The sequence below is a fragment of the Wallemia mellicola genome (assembly GCF_000263375.1).
Source record: "Wallemia mellicola CBS 633.66 unplaced genomic scaffold WALSEscaffold_2, whole genome shotgun sequence".
Lineage (NCBI taxonomy): Eukaryota > Fungi > Basidiomycota > Wallemiomycetes > Wallemiales > Wallemiaceae > Wallemia > Wallemia mellicola.
Window position 1 is genome coordinate 517,747 of NW_006531959.1, and position 19,089 is coordinate 536,835.

The following is a 19,089-nucleotide window of genomic DNA, read 5'->3' on the forward strand; positions in this document are numbered from 1 at the left end:
AGATCAGACGCGAATTGATCTAAATCGTGCGGACGGTGATCCTGAGGCGGTGAAGGTACAAAAATTATATAAAAATGTAGCCAGGATTTTTACCTATCAAGTGGTATATTTTTCATTCACTATTTTCCCTAATTCCATCGAGGATCACGCGATTTATATCAAAAACCAAATTTGATCTGATCGATTTTTGATCTTTTAGCGCGCGCTCCACATCTATAAATACTCAACGCGTTTTGCTCTTTTCTCTCATCAATCAACTAGTCAAGTAAAAATGTCAGGAAGAGGAAAAGGCGGTAAAGGTCTCGGAAAGGGTGGTGCTAAGCGTCACCGTAAGATTCTCAGAGATAACATCCAAGTAAGTTTCTTAGCTATGTTATAGCAACCTTTTCTAATAACTCCTTAGGGTATTACCAAACCAGCTATTCGTCGTCTCGCTCGTCGTGGTGGTGTCAAGCGTATTTCCGGTTTGATCTACGAAGAAACCCGTGGTGTTCTCAAGGTCTTCTTGGAAAATGTCATTCGTGACTCAGTCACCTACACTGAACACGCCAAGAGAAAGACTGTCACCGCTCTCGATGTTGTCTATGCACTCAAGAGACAAGGAAGAATCCTTTATGGTTTCGGTCAATAGACGTTTCAATATCATTATACACATCTATGGATATGCGCATGTAAATTAATCGTGAACTTTTTCACACTATGTTTTTGTACTTTACCCAAGCAACACATGAATACAATTTCATTATAATATATTATGTTTTTGCTTCAAACTATTCCAGGAAAGTAATTTATTTGTTCTAATAATAACACAAAGTTACGTGCTAACTCCGTCGCCGCTATTATGACCGGAAAATTCTTTCTAACTACTATCATCTACTATAAACAGCTTAAAGCGATAACCCGGACAATTACAATAACCGATCCATATAGTAATTAATCCATATATCTTCATTCATTCAGAATCGTCAGATTACTAATCCGGGATCTTGATAAGATGAGTTCAACTAAAGATGATGAAAAGCAAAAGAAAGCTGTAAGGGGGCAATGGAGAGAGAACGAAAAAGCACATGAGGTGTGTATTCTAGCGTCTCTATCATCTAATCTGACTCTAGCCACAGATTCCAGATAACAACATGTGGATCGTCTTTCCATGTATCATGGGGGCCGTATTCTTGTCCGCGATGGACCAAACCATCGTGAGTACCGCTCTAGCGACGATTTCAGATGAATTACATGCGTCCGAAGCGGAATACTCATGGGTTGGTGTTGCATACATGCTTACATCGACCGCTATGATACCGGTAGTATCTAAGTTAGGAAATATAGTAGGAGAGAAGATCATTTTTCTTGTTGGAATTGTGGTATTCTTACTCGGATCTGGTTTATGTGGTGGTGCGAAATCTATGATATGGTTATGTACGGCGAGAGGCGTTCAAGGTCTAGGAGGCGGTACTATAATGGCCTCGGTACAAATTATCATATCTTTAATCACACCACTACAAAGTAGGGGGAAGTTTTCCGGATTAATAGGTAGTGTCTGGGGTGTTGCATCGTTGATAGGACCACTAGTTGGTGGTGCATTTACTGAGCATGTCAATTGGAATTGGTGCTTTTTTATCAATTTACCAATAGGAGGGGTAGTCCTGATAGCCTTAATCGTATTCCTCAAACTCAATCCTAAAGAGAGACCACCGTACAAAGAAGTGCTGAAGCAGTTCGATTATATAGGACTATTGTCTATATTGACAGCTGCTATTTGCATCATCGTAGGCTTCTCAGTCGCATCCTCATCCACATGGAAAAACCCAGCAGTTATAGCACTCATTGTTGTAGGAGGTGTTGTACTCCTTTTTGCTGGAGTATGGGAAACATATACAACCAAATCACAAATAATTCCACCACGTCTTTTCAAAACGCTCACAACTTCATCAATCCTCTTCGGTACTTTCTTTCACGCTTTTGGATTTTTCAACGGGTCGTATTACTTACCATTATATTTCCAGGTTGCGAATGAATCAAGTCCTACATTGGCAGGAGTCGAATTGCTTCCATTCTCCTTAGGATCAAGTATTACCTCAGTACTTTCTGGTTTCTTAGTCGCTCGGTATAAAAGATATAGACCGATTATTTGGTGTAGTTGGGCTGTTCAAATTGTGGGATACGCTTTGATCACAACCCTCGAACGAGATTCAAATCGCGCTAAGCAGGTATTGTACCTCTTAGTAACAGCATTTGGTGTTGGTGGACTCTTCCAAACACCTCTACTTGCTCTTCAAGCTGCCGTGCCGCTTGCTGATATGGGTTTGTCTACAGGTGCATACGTGTTTGTGCGTTCTATGGCCGGAACGGTTGCAATATCTGTTGGAGGTACAATTATGAGTAATTTGACAAAGAAGAAGCTTGCGAATATACCAGATGCTGGCGCGATGGCTTCATCTAGCACTGAAGATCTGACTGGGATCAAAGATATTGAGCCCGTCGAGCTCAAACTTGAGATACAGCAGGCATACTCTGAAGCAATAGCAACAATATTCATCGTAGTAGTTGCCTTAATAGGAGTTGGATTAATTACGTCCCTCTTTATCAAAAGATACTCGATGGAAGTCAAAAACGTCAAACAAGGTGAAACGCAGGAGGAAGATAAGGAGAAACAAGATGATAAAGAGAAGCAGACTGACATAGAGGGATCTAGTCAGATTACTGCCGCTGCTGCTACTGAATCGTACGAGAAGCAGGAGAAAGAAAAAGGAACATCATAAGGACACATATAGAGCATTTCGTTAGGATATTTTGTATAAATAATAGAGATTTCATAAGATAAATATGTAATTTGTCACATTCCGCGCTACTTCTCGATGAAAAGTCATTTGAACATCAACGTCGATCATCATGAGAATGCGTAATACGGCCGCAGGAATAGCGGGAATATTAACACTTGCAGCTGCACACGCAGGGCATGGACACGCAGAAGAAGGATCAGAAATGAATAAGATGCCTCTTGATTGGGTCATTTATTTGCACATTATCACACAGGTACTGATATGGCTGGTCATCTTCCCAATAGGTATGATACTCGGATCTAGCCGTTCTAGGTGGCATGTACCTGTACAGAGTGCAGCTATGCTTGTGACAGGATGCCTTGGTTATCTTAGCGGAATGAAGCACAAGGGTCGACAATTCCCATCGTCCGTGCATTCTACAATGGCAGGGATTATTGTACCATACATGGTTGCTCAGGCCGCTATGGGTATCTTTCTCAAGTTACATATCATGGAAGACACTAAGTTGAGAGCTTGGGTTGTGAAGCTGCACGGAATCACAGGCAAAACATTCCCAATAGTTGGATGGGTGCAGGTCGTATTCGGTATAGCTACCGTAGGCTCTTTCTGTAGGGGTGGTGCGCTTGGTCAGTGCTTGGCGCACTACATTATGGGTTCTGCTTTCATTGGATACGGTATCATATACGCTGTGTTACTCCATATTGGTGCACAATCACTTATATCCAAAGGAAGTAGTCAGGAGTTTGTCGATTCGACGGTTATCATGCTCTGGGGTATAGTCAATACCTTCACTGAGCATCACGGAGGTCCATGGACACACAAGGATCTTCAGCACACAATGTTAGGTGTCCTATGGTGGAGCGGTGGTGCTTTAGGAATGTTCATGTCGCGCAAGGGTAACAGGTCGATTATACCAGCTGGAATCATCATAATGACAGGATATGTAATGAGCGCACACGAACAGGCATTGGAAATAAGTACAAAGGTAAGTGCAATAGCCTGTAATAGATATAGCCTGATGCCTTACAGGTCCACGCTATTTTTGGATATACGTTGATGACAGCAGGTGTTACGCGAATCATAGACATCTGCTTTATAAGCAACAAAGAGGAGTCATCTAATTTGCGCACTTTCCAGCATCTCCCACCATATCTTCTGATATTATCCGGATCGTTGTTCATGAGTGCAACAGATGAAGAGCTCAGACTTGCAGACAGGAACAACTTCGACCATGCAACATATGCGATGGTGATATTCTCGTTATCCTTCCTGCTTTACTTGCTAGTCACTACGAATATAAACCTGTACAGGCATCTCACCCAGGATGGTAGCAAGACAGACAATAACAAAGACGCAGAAATGCAGCAATACGAGAGGATATCGCTCGAAGAGACCCAGAGGCAGCATCCAGAGACGATATTCGACAGTTCTGAACACTAAATTTTATTCCCTCAAGCCAACGTTTGTTTTGTAACATCATCATAGATACACATATTTCAAGTACTAAGAAAGAGTGAGAAATAAAACTATCTCTGGTCCACCTAACAAATCCAGGTATTTGAAATTACTATCGCTCAGCCAAGTTTGAGCGACCAGTCAGCTGTGGCTAGTATATGAATCCGCTATTCTACTACCTTCTACAGAAGGATATCAACAATTTCAAGAATGCTTTAGAGACTTCTACTAAACCGTCCTCACTGAGCAAATCCTGGCAGTCGTCTACCGAACAGCGTTACGACGTCAATATGAGAGATGAGAGGGGCAGGACAGTTTTGCATTTGATAGCGACAATGGAGGATAATAGGCAATTAGAATTTGCAAAGTCTGCACTTTCACAGGTCAATATCAACGTAAATCTCCAAGATGCTGAATCTGGCTGGACAGCGCTGCACAGAGGAATATATTGTTAGTCGGCGTACACGCGTATAGTTTCATCTAACAATCTCCAGCCGCATCTCTCGGTTTCGTCAGACTTCTGTTATCAAGAGATGATGTCGATCTCTCCATAAAGGACAGGGAAGGTTATACAGCCTTCGATCTCTACAATCTAACTGTAGATGATGCATATCCAGACCCACATCATTCTGCACGTTCAGAATTGTACACTTGGGGTGCTAACCGGAATTACGTATTAGGTAACACACATGGCAACGATCGCCAACTCCCAGAACGTATATCTGTCGAAAGACAGAATCAAGATGAACTTATCGGTCAAGAAATGTTTAGGTATCTCGACATAAAGAAGGTCTTTATGTCAAAAAACCATACAGGTGTGTTATGATGACTCATTTGACCTTTAGTCGTAACATGAAGTAGGTATTATGACAGACGAGGAGTATAACAATATACGTTTTTGTGGTTTTGGTAACAACGGCAGGCTTGGTCGGTCGGTACATACTCAGCATACTTTCGATACTGTTTCACCATCTCTACCATTCAAAGTGGCCGATATGGCTTTAGGCCCTGATCACAGTCTTCTTATATCCACAGAAGGTCATGTGTATTCATTTGGTTCAAATAAATACCAGCAGTTGGGATACTCAGTTGATGCACCGGTATCCCAACACGCTAAATTTGCTAGTACAAGTGATCCTTTCCAAACTACACCGAAGAGAATTGTCGGTGTGCTGAAGAGAGAAGTGATGGAGGGCATTTCAGCTGGTAAAACTGCCAGTGCATGCTGGAAAGCCGACAGTTTGTTCACATGGGGAACCAATGAGGGTCATTTAGGTAAGTGTATGATGTTAGCATAGTAATTTATCCTGATTATAACAGGATACGACCAAAATTCTACGCCTGTGCAGAGCGCACCGCGTAAGGTGACATCCATTAAACAGAATGTTATCGACGTCGTAATATCGGATAGGAGCATGGGTGTGTTGCTCGAAAATGGCGATCTAATATGCTTTTACAACAACGCCTACATCAAAGTGAATTTCACACATTTCAAATCTGACAAAATTAAAGCAAGTGCTGCTAATATCAAACCGACGATCACGAAGGTAAAATGCTCATCAAACACTATTGGTGCATTATCATCATTGGGCGAGGTATTTGTATTTGCGTCACCAAATGAAGCAACTACTACGATTAAACCACAGAAAGTGTGGACTTTCAGGAATCGTTATACGGCAGTTAGAGTGAGTGGCTCCTATATCATTACAATTTAGTTAACAAAGATTACAAGGATTTTGATGTTGGTCCTAATGGAACTGTCATACTATGCACACAAGCCGGTAGCGTATTCATAAAAAACGCAAAGACAACGCTTGAGTCAATCCCATCTGGATGGAAGGAAAATAGCAAAGTTAAATCATCGAAATTCTCTCGTATACCATACCTCCATCGTGTTAGCACAGTCTACACCAGCGATTCGGGCGCATTTGCGGCCTTGAGAAATCCACCTAGCCACCATCAAATATTCTCAGGCGGGTGCACGATCGGAAGTGAAATCGAGAAAAATATGTATTTGGGACATGGTGATGAAGAAGTTGATCTTCAAGTTGAGGGCAAGGTTCATGTCGAAATCGACGATGACGATAGCCATCCTGAAGATGAAGATGACGACGTCGGAGAAAAGATATTGGAATGTAAGAAATATTTCCAAAAGATTTCTCAGTCAAGGGACAATGTCGATGTCGACTACTCTGACACCCACGTTGGTGCCTTCGACATGAAGCTTCTCCTTAATGATGGAGGAGTCATACCCATTCATAAAGCGATATATGCAGCGCGTTCTCCTATTCTTAGGACTCTCATCGAGGGGACAGAAGTGAACAATCACATTCCAAATGGATTCAACGTTGATAAAAATATCTTACGGTTTCACGATGAACTCTCACATCCCCTTGCCTTATTTATACTTAATAAGTATATCTACACAGATTCGCTACTGCCTATCTGGGATCCAAGAATAGAACCATCATTAAGAGAGTTAATCCCTCATGATCAAGTAGTCATAGTGAGGGACACACTCAAGGTGCTATCCAAGGCCCTTAAGATGTCAACTCTCGAACCATATTTAGATAGGCTAGTGGTACGCGATGTGCCGAAAACGTTACATAATGATCTTCAAGAGAGACTCAAAAGTGGTGTACCTACTGGCGACGTAAGGCTGAACTTCATGGAAAATAAGTCTATCATTGTCGACTCCGTACTTTTGAAGTCACGAATTGGATTTTTCAGTGCGATGTTTAATGATAATATTTGGACAATAGATCGCCGTAGTGGCAACGAATTGATAGATATCGATTTGTCAAACATGCGCTTAGAGATATTCACCTACATTACTAAATATATCTATGGTCATACAGAGTCTACAGTGTTTGCAGATGTCGCCGCTGGCCATGCGAAGGAATATATCGATATTATTTTCGAAGTTCTCCAATACGCGAACGAGTTAATGATCGATAAAATGAAGTTGATATGTGCGGCTACAATTAGGCCATTCATAACGCTCAACACCGCTCAAGATATAGCAGAAAGAGCCAATTATCTAGAGTGCCATGAATTAGTTGATAGCATAATGGAAGACTTGACTACACAGCTTGAATCAGCTTTAGAAAAACACGCATTGGACGATCTCTCGGATGAACTCTTGAATGTTTTGAACGGTCACATTCGTAAACGTCAAGATGAGCATTCACCGATTAGACAAGTATACCAAGCACTCCTAGATGTCATGGTCGAAAGTAACCGAGAATGGCTCAATGATCAGGATATACCTCAACCTATCTTACAAACGCACATAAAGTATTGGAATAAAACTAGTTCACGTTCACCTAAATTTGGTCCAAGTAGTTACGGAAGGTCGTTGATTATGTCACCTACTAATGCGCTTAGAGCACACGCCAGTCCACCAGTTACGCCTGATATCGCACCCTTGAGTCTGACATCTACGGCCAACATACCGCCAATTGATGATATATTTGACATGGATGACGATAAACCGATGACAAATACGCCCGGCACACCAGCCTCGGGAGTAGGATCTCGTGGTGGGCCATCCCCTTGGCAAAACCAAGTTGGTAGTACGGAGAGTGCAAAAGTGCACGATTTCAGGTCAATTGTTGAATCTGAAGCTGCAAATACGCCAGTAAAGACCTACAGTCAGTCGCCATTAGCGGGTGCTGGGTTCGGGATTGGCAAACTGTCACAAAAGGAGAAGAGAAGGTTGCAGCAAGAAAGGGAGAGACAGGAGAAAGTGTCTGTATCTGCTTCTCCAGGCAGTAGCACGCCCGCGTGGAGAGTGCCTGAGAGACGGACATCTGCATGGAATGTCGCCAGCAATGTTGGCAACTCGCCAAGTTCGTCACAGCAGATCAGCAAGCCTCCTAGAACGGATGTTATCGTTCCGACACGTGAGAAAGGAAAGAAAATATCATCACAGTGAGTGTAATTTCTTTCAATTTAGGTTACTAACGATAGCCAGAAGTGGTAATGCTTGGTCACAAGCACCTGCATTTGCTAGTCCACCGGTAGCAACACCCGAGGTGGCCTTAAGCACCAGTCTTGCGGATAATTCTTTCGAGGCTATACAAATCGAGCAGCTAGGATTGTCCTCCCAATCTGCATCGACTACCAAGAAGAAGTCTATGATTGAAATCCAGAACGAGGAGAAGGAGAGAGAAGAAGAGCAAGCATTCTTGAAATGGTGGGAAGAGGAAGAGAGAAGGACGAAAGAAGCAATGGGATTGTACGTGCCCGACAAACGCGATAGGGGAACTCGCGGCAAAAGTCGAGGTAGAGGCCGAGGGGGAAAATCGCAAGAAAGCAGACAAAGAGGGAATAACAAAGGAAATAAGTAAAGTTTTTAGATTATGTAATGAATTATTAGATAATAATTGCTTTTATTTCTTGATTTTTAACAACGAAGAAGACGATGTTGACGAGGACGATTAAGAGGGGATTAGATAAGAGAATTGTGGGTATAATGGGAGTAGTAGGAAATTGCTCATAAACTACCAGACCCAGACTTGTAGAAACTACCAGCGTCCAATTCCAGCTGGTAAATTACCAGTTTACGATCTCGCTCTAGAGGTTTTGGCTGAGGATAAGAAGAGAGTACAAAGAGAACTTCAGCAGCTGAGATCTGATAAGAGAGAGAGAAATGCTGTTGATCAGAAGGAATATGAGAAACGCATAAAGTTGCTTGAGATCCTCGAAGGAAGCAACGATCCGGAAGTAAGATACAACTTTGAGAATGGAAATGGTACGTTTGTTAGTTTCATAGCGATACTCTACTAACACACCCTTAGTTGATATGTCAAAGCCATATTACAGATATTTGGCAGAGAAGGACTTCCTTAGAGGGGGCAGAAAGGATAAACTGCTCGAAAGACTGCATCAGATGAACGTTGTACCAGACGTTGTACCTCCATTTACGCCTAGCGTTGAACTGGTCCTTGATTTCCCTAAAGACGAACAAGCGGAAGGCGAAAGTGCAGTAAGACCAGTCATAGCCGGTTCATTTGTTAGACCGGGATTGTCGTTTGATAAACCATCAATCGATATTAAAATATTCGATGGTAGAGAGTCACTTTACTCACTTTTGATTGTTGATCCGGGTGGGTTGAATTATCATTTTACTATGAGGCACACTAACAAGACATAAAGATGTACCAGATGCTGATAACGAGAAGTACACGAACTACCTTCACTTCTTGAAGTCAAACTTAAAGCTATCAGCTAATACAACAAAGGAGGAGCTCGAAAAGCAACTGGAAAGTGCGACAGTGGGATGGATACCACCACACCCAGCCCAAGGGACAAAGTACCACAGATATACAGTGTTATTAGTTGAACAAACTAACGAAATTCAACCAAGTGACGTTGAGAGACATGGATTTGATAGCAGGAAGTACGTAGAGAGCATGAATGGACGCGTAGTTGGTGGACACATGTGGAGAGCAGTACACGACGCAGACAGCAGCAAAGTATTTAAGGAAATATTGAAAATAAACGAACCAATTTATAAATAATTTCTTTCTTATAAACGTCGACGATGACGAGTGTAGAGTTGATTGATAACTATTTCTTAGACTATGAGAATATAATAGACACAGTATCTAATAAGCTCTATACGGATATTAGTGCGCAGTCTGGCCGTGAGTATAGCGCTGTTGTCATAATATCGCTAAGACCGGAACAGTCGAGAGGAAATCAACGCTGAGATGGCTCCAGAATGAGTTGAACGAGGCTGACGATATACTCACGCAAATTGAATTCGAGATACCTTCACTCGCTGCCGAATTCAAGGATCACTATCAATCTAAGCTCAGAAGCAACAAATCTACACTATCAAAGCTCAAGGATGAGACTGGACGCCTTCTAGATAGCTCAGATAGACATGAATTGCTAGCTGGGAGCTCAGATTCCCCTTACTATGACGACCAGCAAGAACGCCAAGATTTACTACTCGATGCCGACAGGATGGATAACACTAATGCGAGGTTAGAGAATAGTCACAGAATCGCACTCGATACCGAGGACGTTGGTGCTGAGATATTACGTAACCTCCGTCAACAGAGGGAGCAGATCGAGAACACGCACAACACGCTCGGTGAAGCTGACACAGGTTAGTCGAGTGTGTTTATAGTAATTCATATACTCATAGCCCCCAGGTATCGACAGATCAATGAGAACATTGAAGAAAATGTGGAGACACTCAATCAAGCAGAAAGCTGTGACTTGGCTTATAATAGGAATACTAGTTTTACTGATTTTAATAGTTTTATGGGGAAAATTCATGTAAATTACTTAAATTGATGTCTTCTCTCTTTCTTTATTACGACGATGTTACAAAGCTTGATAAGGAGGTCTTCGCAGCTCACAACGCTGCCTAATAAGATTAGAGTCGCTTCAGATCCAGCGGCTGGACACTTCAACTCCCTTGGTGTTTACCTCCACGCTGGTAGTAGAATAGAGAAACCAGAGTACTCGGGTATATCTCACATAATAGACAAGTTAGCCTTTAAATCAACCCAGAATAGAGACGAAGAGACTATTTCAAACCAGATTACAGCTCTTGGTGGTCAGTTCATGTGTAGCAGCAGTAGGGAGACCATCATGTACCAATCGGCGATTTTCAAGAAAGATTTATCAGCAGCTATGGATATTCTCAGTGATACAATCAGGAATCCAAACCTCAGTGAAGAGGAACTCGACTTTCAGCGCCAATCTGCTTTCTGGGAGATCAAAGAAATCTACAGTAAACCAGACATGATCCTCCCAGAACTCGTACACCACACAGCATACAAGAACAACACTCTAGGAAACCCCCTCTTATGTCCAGAAGAGCGTTTGAATGAAATTACGCCAACTTTGGTCCAGAATTACCTCAACGATTGGTTCAGACCTGATAGGATAGTCATTGCAGGATGTGGTATTGACCACAACCAACTTGTAGAACTCTCAGAGAAACATTTCGGTGATATGAAAGCTCTCACACCTTTAGATCAAGAAAACGCAAATAAGTCTGCCACTTACACCGGCGGTGATTTATATATAGAAGACAACACTCAAGATATGACTCACATTTACATCGCTTTTGAAGGTATTGGTATTGACGATGATGATGTCTACGCAACCGCCGTTTTACAGATGCTTTTAGGTGGTGGTGGAAGCTTCTCAGCTGGTCCGTCTTGACACTTTTTTCTAAGATTCTTACTGACAAATAAATTTAGGCGGTCCAGGTAAAGGAATGTACAGTAGATGTTACACACACGTACTCAACTACCACTATGCGGTCGATTATTGCGCTTCTTTCCATCATTGTTATGCAGACTCAGGTCTGTTTGGTATCAGTGCAGTCGTATTACCAGGCTACAACTCTAAAATCGTCGATATTCTCGCAAGAGAACTCACTTTATTGACATTACCTCCATACCTCGGTGGAATAAACCAAGTGGAATTAGATAGATCTAAAAACCAATTGAAGAGTAGCTTGATGATGGCATTAGAAAGCAGACTCGTACAAGTTGAAGACCTTGGTAGACAAGTGCAAATAAATGATAGAAGAGTTTCAATTGAAGAGATGTGCGAAAAGATTGATCATGTCGATTTGGAAACAATTCGTAGAGTTGCTATCCGTATTCTCAGACCAGAGAAAGGTGATCTCAACAATGGTAAAGGTAGCGGTGAACCAACTGTAGTCGCCCAAGGTCCATTGAAAGGTATCAAGGATATCAGACGGACACTAAAAAATTATGGCCTTGGTGGCTAGATAACACTTTTGCATCGTGTTTAATTGTAACAACAGAAGATAGAAATATAATTTGCATCACTACTTTATACAATTTATTTAGTGTCCTGTCCATGGTTCACTAGCTCTCTTCTGTAAATATCTTTCTACGCGCTCAGCTTCTCTCAACCCGCTGAGGACTGCTCCATTGACAGAACCATGGTTGTCAATCTCAGTGTGCTCACCAGCAAAAGCGAGTCTGTCATCATCTGTAGCTTGTTGAAGTGCCTTGAGATGTTCTGGTGATGCATATGTGCTAGTTGCGCCATTGGTATCTTGTTCCTTCAACCAGCTTGTAGAATAAGCTTTACGTGCCTTTACACCACCAAGTCTCTCAGCGAGAACTTCTGCACCAGCCTCTTCAACTTCTTGGCGAGAGTAGCATTTCAGAAGGCGAATTGCACCAGCTGGCAAGAATATAAGCAAACTTGGATGATTTGGGAATGTCTGGACGTTCAATACGTGACTCTCTAAGATTTCCTTTGCGGAAGTGAAGCTCTTCTTGGTTGGCAAGATAGCAAAACCGCCAGTCTTGTATGATGATCTCCACCAGTAATCGTCGTATGTGTAGATCAATTTCTCGAGCAATCCTACTGGTGTCGATTTGATAGCTTCTTGTTTCTCTTTGGACAACTCTGGGTGGAATTCAATAGCCGTCTTTGGATTCTGGAGGGTTGCTAATGGAACTGTACAAACGACGACTTTAGCTTCAAATTGACCGCGATGTGTAGATATGATGCTTTTCACTTTATCCTTTGTGGAAAGTGAGACAACTCTATGGTCATAATAAATTCTGACTTTGTCAGTGGCGAGGGCATCTTCCCAGATTCTAGACATGAGGTGTGAGTAGCCGCGAGTGACAACAGCATCCACACTGATGCAATGTCAGTGATAAATCATTAAACATACATTACGCACCCATCTAAACCTTTTTCCCAACCAAATCGACTAACGTCAGTGATTTCGTTGACTGGTAAACCAAGTGGTGCGTCTAAGGAGCCAACATATTCCTTTGCTATTGCGAGTGTCTCACCTTGGAGAGTCTCGTTGAGTGATGCGTCGATAACATCAGCTAATGGTCTATTCTCATTGCTAGCTTTAGCGGTGTCTACTGCTTTACCCAAAGCGTCTTGTATTTGTTTCTGTAAGCCAGTATCCAATGGACCACGTTTGCCGATTATGACGGAACCAACGTCGGTACTTTCTTTTGGACCAGCTATTTGTACGTCAACAGCGAGCTCCTTTGAGAGTGTAGCAAGTGGATGGCTGTCTGAGTAGCCATGTATAAATGAACATCCAGCATCAATATCGTGGTCCCCACTGGGTGTCGTCAGTGTACGCTAATTCAGCAAGGGCTACTACCCACAGTCTTATAGTGTTGGTTCTACCACCAAGTCTCTCCCTGGATTCTATTACAATAACTGAGCGACCTTGTTTTGCGAGCTTTCGAGCGAGAATAGCGCCTGCAAAACCTATAGCTTTTAAGAGGAGAGTATGTTGTACTAGATGATGACACACCGGAACCGATAACTATTGCGTCCGTAATGATATTATCGCTTGGATGACCCATTATTATGTTCTGAAAGTTGTGATGTAAGAGCAGTTGAATTATGAAATTGTGGTTTCAATGTGATGTTTAATAGAAATATCACATATTATTGCCTAGAATATCCAGACAGATAATCCTATAAGATATCTTCTAGAAGGTACGCGACGATTAGGATATCAACAACTTAGGGAAGGCACGTTGACAACTGTTAGTTTACAATACTTATAGAATAATCAAATCAGCTATCCTTCAACCTGCCGACAGACCATTATTTTATCGCCGCCACGTCACGTCATAACATTTCACGACAACTTCCATCATCAAATGAAAACAAACGCAGCGATAGCTATAGCAAGTGTTGCAGCCATTGCTCAAGCAGCTACTTACACTCCAACAAACATAAAAGCACCTTTTATTGAACAATTTGACCAGAACTGGGAGTCTAGATGGAAACAACCAGCTTCTAGCAGGTTCGTCGTTAAAGAACCTGAAGTATACCCTGGAATAGATGATGATAAAGGTTTAATAGCAATCCAGAAAGCTGCAAAATACGCGATTTCATCGACCTTTGACGAAATCGTCAATCCGGCAGGTGAAAAACCGCTCGTCGTACAGTACGAAGTTAAGCTCCAGGAGGGTCTCGAGTGTGGTGGTGCATATATCAAATTACTCAGCGAAGGTTTCGGTGAAGATTCCACCATGACGAGTGACACACCCTACACTATCATGTTCGGTCCAGACAAATGCGGGATGACGAACAAAGTCCATTTCATATTAAGACATAAGAATCCATTGACCGGCGAGGTAGAGGAAAAGCATCTGGACAACCCACCATCAATCAAACAATCTAAGACAACAGCACTCTACACGCTCATCGTCAATCCTGACAATACCTATGAGATCCTTATCAACAACGAATCTGTCAAGTCGGGCTCTCTCTTCAAAGACTTCACTCCACCAGTCAATCCATTGCGCGAAATAGACGACCCACATGACACAAAGCCTGCAGATTGGGTCGACGAGGCAGTAATCCCAGATCCTAATGCCACCAAGCCAGATGATTGGGATGAGAATGCTCCAAAGCAAATCCGCGATCCAAACGCCACCAAACCTGCAGGATGGAATGAGGACGTCGAAGCATTTATACCAGATCCAAGCACCGAAAAGCCTGCTGAATGGGATGATGATGAGGATGGAGAGTTCGTCGCACCGCTCGTACCAAATCCTGATTGCGATTTGACCGTCGGATGTGGTAAATGGGAGGCGCCATTGATCGCAAACCCTAACTACAGAGGCAAATGGCATCCAGACATGATCGTGAACCCAGACTTTAAGGGACCATGGTTACCACGTAAGATTCCAAACCCAACCTACTTCGAGGACAAAGAACCATCGGCCATCACTCCAATTAGCGGTGTCGGTTTCGAAATATGGACCATGTCACGTGGAATTCTTTTCGACAACATCTACGTTGGATATAGCAAAGATGATGCAAAGGCATTCGCAGATGAGACTTACGCAATCAAGAAACCAATAGAGGAGAAGAGAGAGAGGGAAGCTCTCGAAGCCACAGTCCATGATCCTAGCGAGAGTGAAGGATTTGAGGCTCTTGCGTTTATAAGAAAGAACCTTATTGATTTCGTTGCCAAGTTCAACGCCGATCCGGTCCTCGCGTTTAAGGAGAGATGGGATGTTGCAGGTGTTTTGGGTGCCGCTATCGCTGCTTTCTTAGGTTTGCTTGGCACTTTGATCAGTATCATCGGTGGTACAACTGCTGCTACTTCCGCCGCACCAAATGCTGTATGTCACTCTTCCCGGTTGAGATTTTACTAACGAGAGCAGGCGCTTAAAGGAAAGCAAGTCAAGAAGGATGCCCCAGAGACTTCAGACAAGAAGGATGAGCCATCTGCCAAAGCCACAGCTACAGATGCTGGCGAGAACAATGTTACGAAGAGAAAGTAAAGTAAAGCGTGAATAGATCTCACGTTTGCATATTGCATAATCAAACAACAAATTATATCAAATAATTATGTTATTTACTTAGTCATATATATTTTTGGTTTTGTTTATCGATTTTTATGTTTCATGCGTAGCCTGATAGATCTATCGTCATCGACATCACCCACAAACGTCGTGATGACAATTTCATCGAAAAAGGATAGAGAGCTTGACGTAGAGGACTACCTTTATCTCTTACCTGAGGGTCCAAATGTTACGAAGTCTGACATAAATTACAACTCAAACGGTAAATCTGACTACAACGAGCTTGGATTTCTTAAAAGAGGAGTGGACGGTGCCTTCACGAGTGAACACAAAGAGTTCTACCACTTCGTTCGAGTGAGTTATGATGAGCTTGCCATCTGAATGTCTTACTGACATAATACTTCAATTAGGAGAAAACCAAAGAGGTAGGCTACTAGTAGAGCCTTGAATATTCTTAAAAAGCATAGGCTTACAATTCGTACCCGAATAGTGAGGGTTTTGAAGCGCTTACCCCATCAGATCTCAGTACAGAATTTATCGAATATATCAAAGTGTGTGATGATGTTTTATGTAAATATTACTAAATATCGTCAGGAAAATGTCGTTAGAGAACTTCCAACCGTCTTCTACGTCGATAGTGGTAAACGCTATCAAAATCATTTCCCTATTCACGAGATGGTTAAAAGTTACCATCGTAACAGACACGCGAGGTGCTCAAAAGGATAAGCGCAGCTGTCAGATGATTAGTTTTTGCCCTTATCTATGCTGAAATCTTTCAATTCTTGCAAATTTTCTCAGACCCTTGCAGTAAGGCTGCAATGTCAATGAATTTCAATTGTATCTACCAGTAAATATAATAATTTGCTCTCATTTATATATTATTTAAGATTTTTATTTGGTGATAGCTAATATCTAAAGCTGATGTAACATCAATAGCTAGAACAGTGTATGCTAAATACTTTGTTAGTTCACTGTAACTTGTTTTGTTTGTATTCTCACAGCTTTCAGGAAGTAATTATTGGATACAATCGAGTTATTGAGAGACAATGCGATTCCACCGAGCTGAGTAAATGGTTAAATATAATGTACAAATATCAACGTACTCTTACATGTAGTTGAATACGTCAAAGATCTCGTCGCTTGGCTTAAAAACCTGGTAAGCCTATAATGTTCACCTTTTGCGAAGATCGTTTACGAATTTGTCATCTCGGGGTAAGTGTCTCTGGTTGTTTCAAAAACAAACCGAAAAAGATTCACACAGTGCTTTTATCTAGGAAAACAGCTTACATAGTTGTAATAAATATCATTTTGTTTAGGTGTCAACCAGGATAAAAATTTCACTCAACTCGCCTTCACCTTGAAAGCTCTATAATCTCACTAACACTGATGCTGCGCTGAATACAGCTGTTTGCAGTATATAAGAATAGGTCTCATATATGCAGATGCTTTTTGCACTGATGGATAACAAAGTATCTATTTTACATAGCTATTGATCTTTTTGGTTAATACAGATATTTATTACGAAGTTTAAAACTATTTACAAAAATATGAATAGAAAAACAGCAATTGGAATCATTAATAAGTAAGTGTCCGAAAATTAACTGTGATAGCATTTCGTCAAATAAAAGAGTGTGTGTGTTTATACTGATTGAAAATTCAAATGAGTGTGTTTTGTTAAATATAAACGTAGATCAATAAAGGAGTGTATAGGGTGAGATTTGTAACCATAAGTGTCCGTAAATTATCACTCATCGAGCATACGAGAAGTTTACTCTGGAATCATTTCGACGGCACTTGTCAAACCATTTTTGATTGCAGCAGTGTTGGTAAGGTCATCAAGGATATTTGGATCCTTAGATTCGGAATCTGAGCTTGGTTTTGGTGTTGAAGAAGTAGTGCTTGATTCATCCTCAGTCTTCTCAGTAGTTTGGAGGGACTTCAAAATATTTGGTAACCCTTCTACATCTGATGTTGTGTCGTTATCTGCTCTTCTCTCGAAGAATGTCTCTGCAGTACCACCATTTCCTGGAAGAGTGTCGCCAATTTCCTTAACTGTGCCTTGCAGGCCATCGAAAATACCTCCAACAGGATCTGGCTTTTCTTCATCTAACAATCTAGCTCTGAGTTTGTCGAGACCTTTGGCGTCTGCCTTGCCATCTGATTTGTCTGATGGATGACCACCCTCTAAAAGACTACCAACATCAGAGACATCAGGAAGCAACTGACGTGCTTTCATTGGGATGAGATCACTCAAGCTTGGATCTGAAGATTCAGAGGAGTCTGAATCAGTTTCATTCTTTTGCTTGAGTAAATCACCAACAACTGGAAGGTTTCCAGCAGCATCCTTGAGTTCACTCAATTGACGTTTCTTCAATGCGTCAAGACCTTTGTCAAGTCCAGAAATGGCGTCATCATCCAAGGCTGAATCTGCTGTGGCCTCTGCATCTTCACCTTGACGCTTCTTTAATGCATCAAGACCTTTGTCGAGTCCAGAGAGCGCGTCATCATCCAAGGCTGAATCTGCTGTAGCTTCTGCATCTTCGCCTTGACGCTTACGGTGGTCCTTATGGTGATAGCCATTGTGGTTGAATTCTTCCAAAGACTTGTGAGGTGCCTCGTCTACTCTCTGTACGTCTGCAAGGAAGCTGTCTCCAGAAGGCTCCCAGAACTTGTAGTAGTCGCGACTGTTGAGTTGATTGATCTTCTCCAATGGTGATTTTGGCTTCTCTTCCTCCTCTTTTCCAAGGAGCTGTTCGACTGCATCACCCACTATTGGAGCTTCACCTAGCATCTCCACAACACCGTCAGTTTGACGCTTGCTAGATTCTTTAAGCCCTCCGAGGAGCTTTTCTACGAGCGGTGTCACGATTGGCACACCTGTTCCATCACGTTTAGTTGGTAACTTAGCAGCAACATCGTCGACAGATTTGTCAATAACATCTGCGATAGTTTCGTTTATCTTCTTCTCGATGTCGTCTTGACGTCTGAGTAATCCACCTGGTTGAGCTAAGTTCAGGAGTTCGCCAAGGTAGTCGTTCAAAACGGCTCGCTTTTTGAGTTGGTCGAGAGCTTCGTCGAATCTGCCGCCTTCATCATAAGCATCGTCGCGCTTGAGTTTACTGTCGAGACTGTTGTCAAGTGTTTTATCTTTTTCTTCGGCACTGGCCGCTGCTGAGCCATCCTTTGTTGGATTGGCTTTACCAGCTTGGTCGATAAGGCCTTGTAGCACATCTGCTAATTGTCTCTGAAAATCAGTTAGACCATGTACTGTGACTTAAATAAGAAGATTAACTTACAGACTCATGTTGGACTGGTACAGCGTTAACCGCTGTCGTTGCCGCGAGTATAGTGGCTAAAGTCGCAATCTTCATTACTTTTTATTAAGTACTGACAGTTAAAGAGAGAGGAGCTTTCAATAATTAACTCTCCATTATATTGTAGCTTACCGAAAATAGTTAACATTGTTGTCTATCCTCTATGTCTCGGCGTAACTTCTGAGCCAGGTTCCTTTAGTTGACGGAAAAGGAAGGTATTCC

General features: G+C 42.1%; 10 protein-coding genes across 10 annotated transcripts; 8 read left to right on the forward strand and 2 right to left on the reverse strand.

Annotated features, from left to right (window-relative positions):
• The first annotated feature begins 260 nt into the window (after nt 1-260).
• On the forward strand, nt 261-748 carry WALSEDRAFT_59384 (histone-fold-containing protein). The gene is made up of 2 exons (XM_006956352.1): nt 261-355; nt 404-748. The coding sequence occupies exons 1-2, from the start codon at nt 272-274 to the stop codon at nt 629-631; spliced, it is 312 nt and encodes a 103-aa protein (XP_006956414.1). The 5' UTR covers nt 261-271; the 3' UTR covers nt 632-748.
• Nucleotides 749-845: 97 nt separating this feature from the next.
• WALSEDRAFT_59386 (MFS general substrate transporter) lies at nt 846-2,836 on the forward strand. Its single transcript, XM_006956353.1, has 2 exons — nt 846-1,072; nt 1,119-2,836. Exons 1-2 carry the CDS (start codon nt 995-997, stop codon nt 2,757-2,759), a joined length of 1,719 nt encoding a protein of 572 aa, XP_006956415.1. The 5' UTR covers nt 846-994; the 3' UTR covers nt 2,760-2,836.
• An 84-nt stretch (nt 2,837-2,920) lies between these two features.
• WALSEDRAFT_59387 (hypothetical protein) lies at nt 2,921-4,280 on the forward strand. The gene is made up of 2 exons (XM_006956354.1): nt 2,921-3,765; nt 3,810-4,280. Exons 1-2 carry the CDS (start codon nt 2,983-2,985, stop codon nt 4,218-4,220), a joined length of 1,194 nt encoding a protein of 397 aa, XP_006956416.1. The 5' UTR covers nt 2,921-2,982; the 3' UTR covers nt 4,221-4,280.
• Nucleotides 4,281-4,393: 113 nt separating this feature from the next.
• WALSEDRAFT_62422 (hypothetical protein) lies at nt 4,394-8,587 on the forward strand (the record flags this gene model as incomplete). Its single annotated transcript, XM_006956355.1, has 6 exons — nt 4,394-4,685; nt 4,730-5,050; nt 5,097-5,510; nt 5,556-5,920; nt 5,968-8,168; nt 8,212-8,587. The coding sequence occupies 6 exons, from the start codon at nt 4,394-4,396 to the stop codon at nt 8,585-8,587; spliced, it is 3,969 nt and encodes a 1,322-aa protein (XP_006956417.1).
• Nucleotides 8,588-8,650: 63 nt separating this feature from the next.
• WALSEDRAFT_59389 (PEBP-like protein) lies at nt 8,651-10,572 on the forward strand. The gene is made up of 6 exons (XM_006956356.1): nt 8,651-8,703; nt 8,748-8,991; nt 9,038-9,346; nt 9,396-9,886; nt 9,931-10,356; nt 10,403-10,572. The coding sequence occupies exons 1-4, from the start codon at nt 8,662-8,664 to the stop codon at nt 9,758-9,760; spliced, it is 960 nt and encodes a 319-aa protein (XP_006956418.1). The 5' UTR covers nt 8,651-8,661; the 3' UTR covers nt 9,761-9,886; nt 9,931-10,356; nt 10,403-10,572.
• WALSEDRAFT_62424 (V-snare-domain-containing protein) lies at nt 9,784-10,533 on the forward strand (the record flags this gene model as incomplete). Its single annotated transcript, XM_006956357.1, has 3 exons — nt 9,784-9,886; nt 9,931-10,356; nt 10,403-10,533. 3 exons carry the CDS (start codon nt 9,784-9,786, stop codon nt 10,531-10,533), a joined length of 660 nt encoding a protein of 219 aa, XP_006956419.1.
• Nucleotides 10,573-10,574: 2 nt separating the features above from the next.
• Nucleotides 10,575-13,598, forward strand: WALSEDRAFT_53457 (LuxS/MPP-like metallohydrolase; the record flags this gene model as incomplete). The annotated part of the gene is made up of 2 exons (XM_006956358.1): nt 10,575-11,415; nt 11,465-13,598. 2 exons carry the CDS (start codon nt 10,575-10,577, stop codon nt 12,001-12,003), a joined length of 1,380 nt encoding a protein of 459 aa, XP_006956420.1. The 3' UTR covers nt 12,004-13,598.
• WALSEDRAFT_27215 (amine oxidase) lies at nt 12,082-13,591 on the reverse strand (the record flags this gene model as incomplete). The annotated part of the gene is made up of 4 exons (XM_006956359.1): nt 12,082-12,895; nt 12,940-13,341; nt 13,388-13,493; nt 13,540-13,591. The coding sequence occupies 4 exons, from the start codon at nt 13,589-13,591 to the stop codon at nt 12,082-12,084; spliced, it is 1,374 nt and encodes a 457-aa protein (XP_006956421.1).
• A 323-nt stretch (nt 13,599-13,921) lies between the features above and the next one.
• WALSEDRAFT_8174 (Calreticulin-domain-containing protein) lies at nt 13,922-15,364 on the forward strand (the record flags this gene model as incomplete). The annotated part of the gene is made up of 1 exon (XM_006956071.1): nt 13,922-15,364. A coding segment is annotated over one exon (1,443 nt), but the record flags the coding sequence as incomplete, so codon positions are not given.
• A 1,957-nt stretch (nt 15,365-17,321) lies between these two features.
• On the reverse strand, nt 17,322-18,924 carry WALSEDRAFT_27217 (hypothetical protein; the record flags this gene model as incomplete). The annotated part of the gene is made up of 2 exons (XM_006956360.1): nt 17,322-18,797; nt 18,850-18,924. 2 exons carry the CDS (start codon nt 18,922-18,924, stop codon nt 17,322-17,324), a joined length of 1,551 nt encoding a protein of 516 aa, XP_006956422.1.
• Nucleotides 18,925-19,089: the final 165 nt, after the last annotated feature.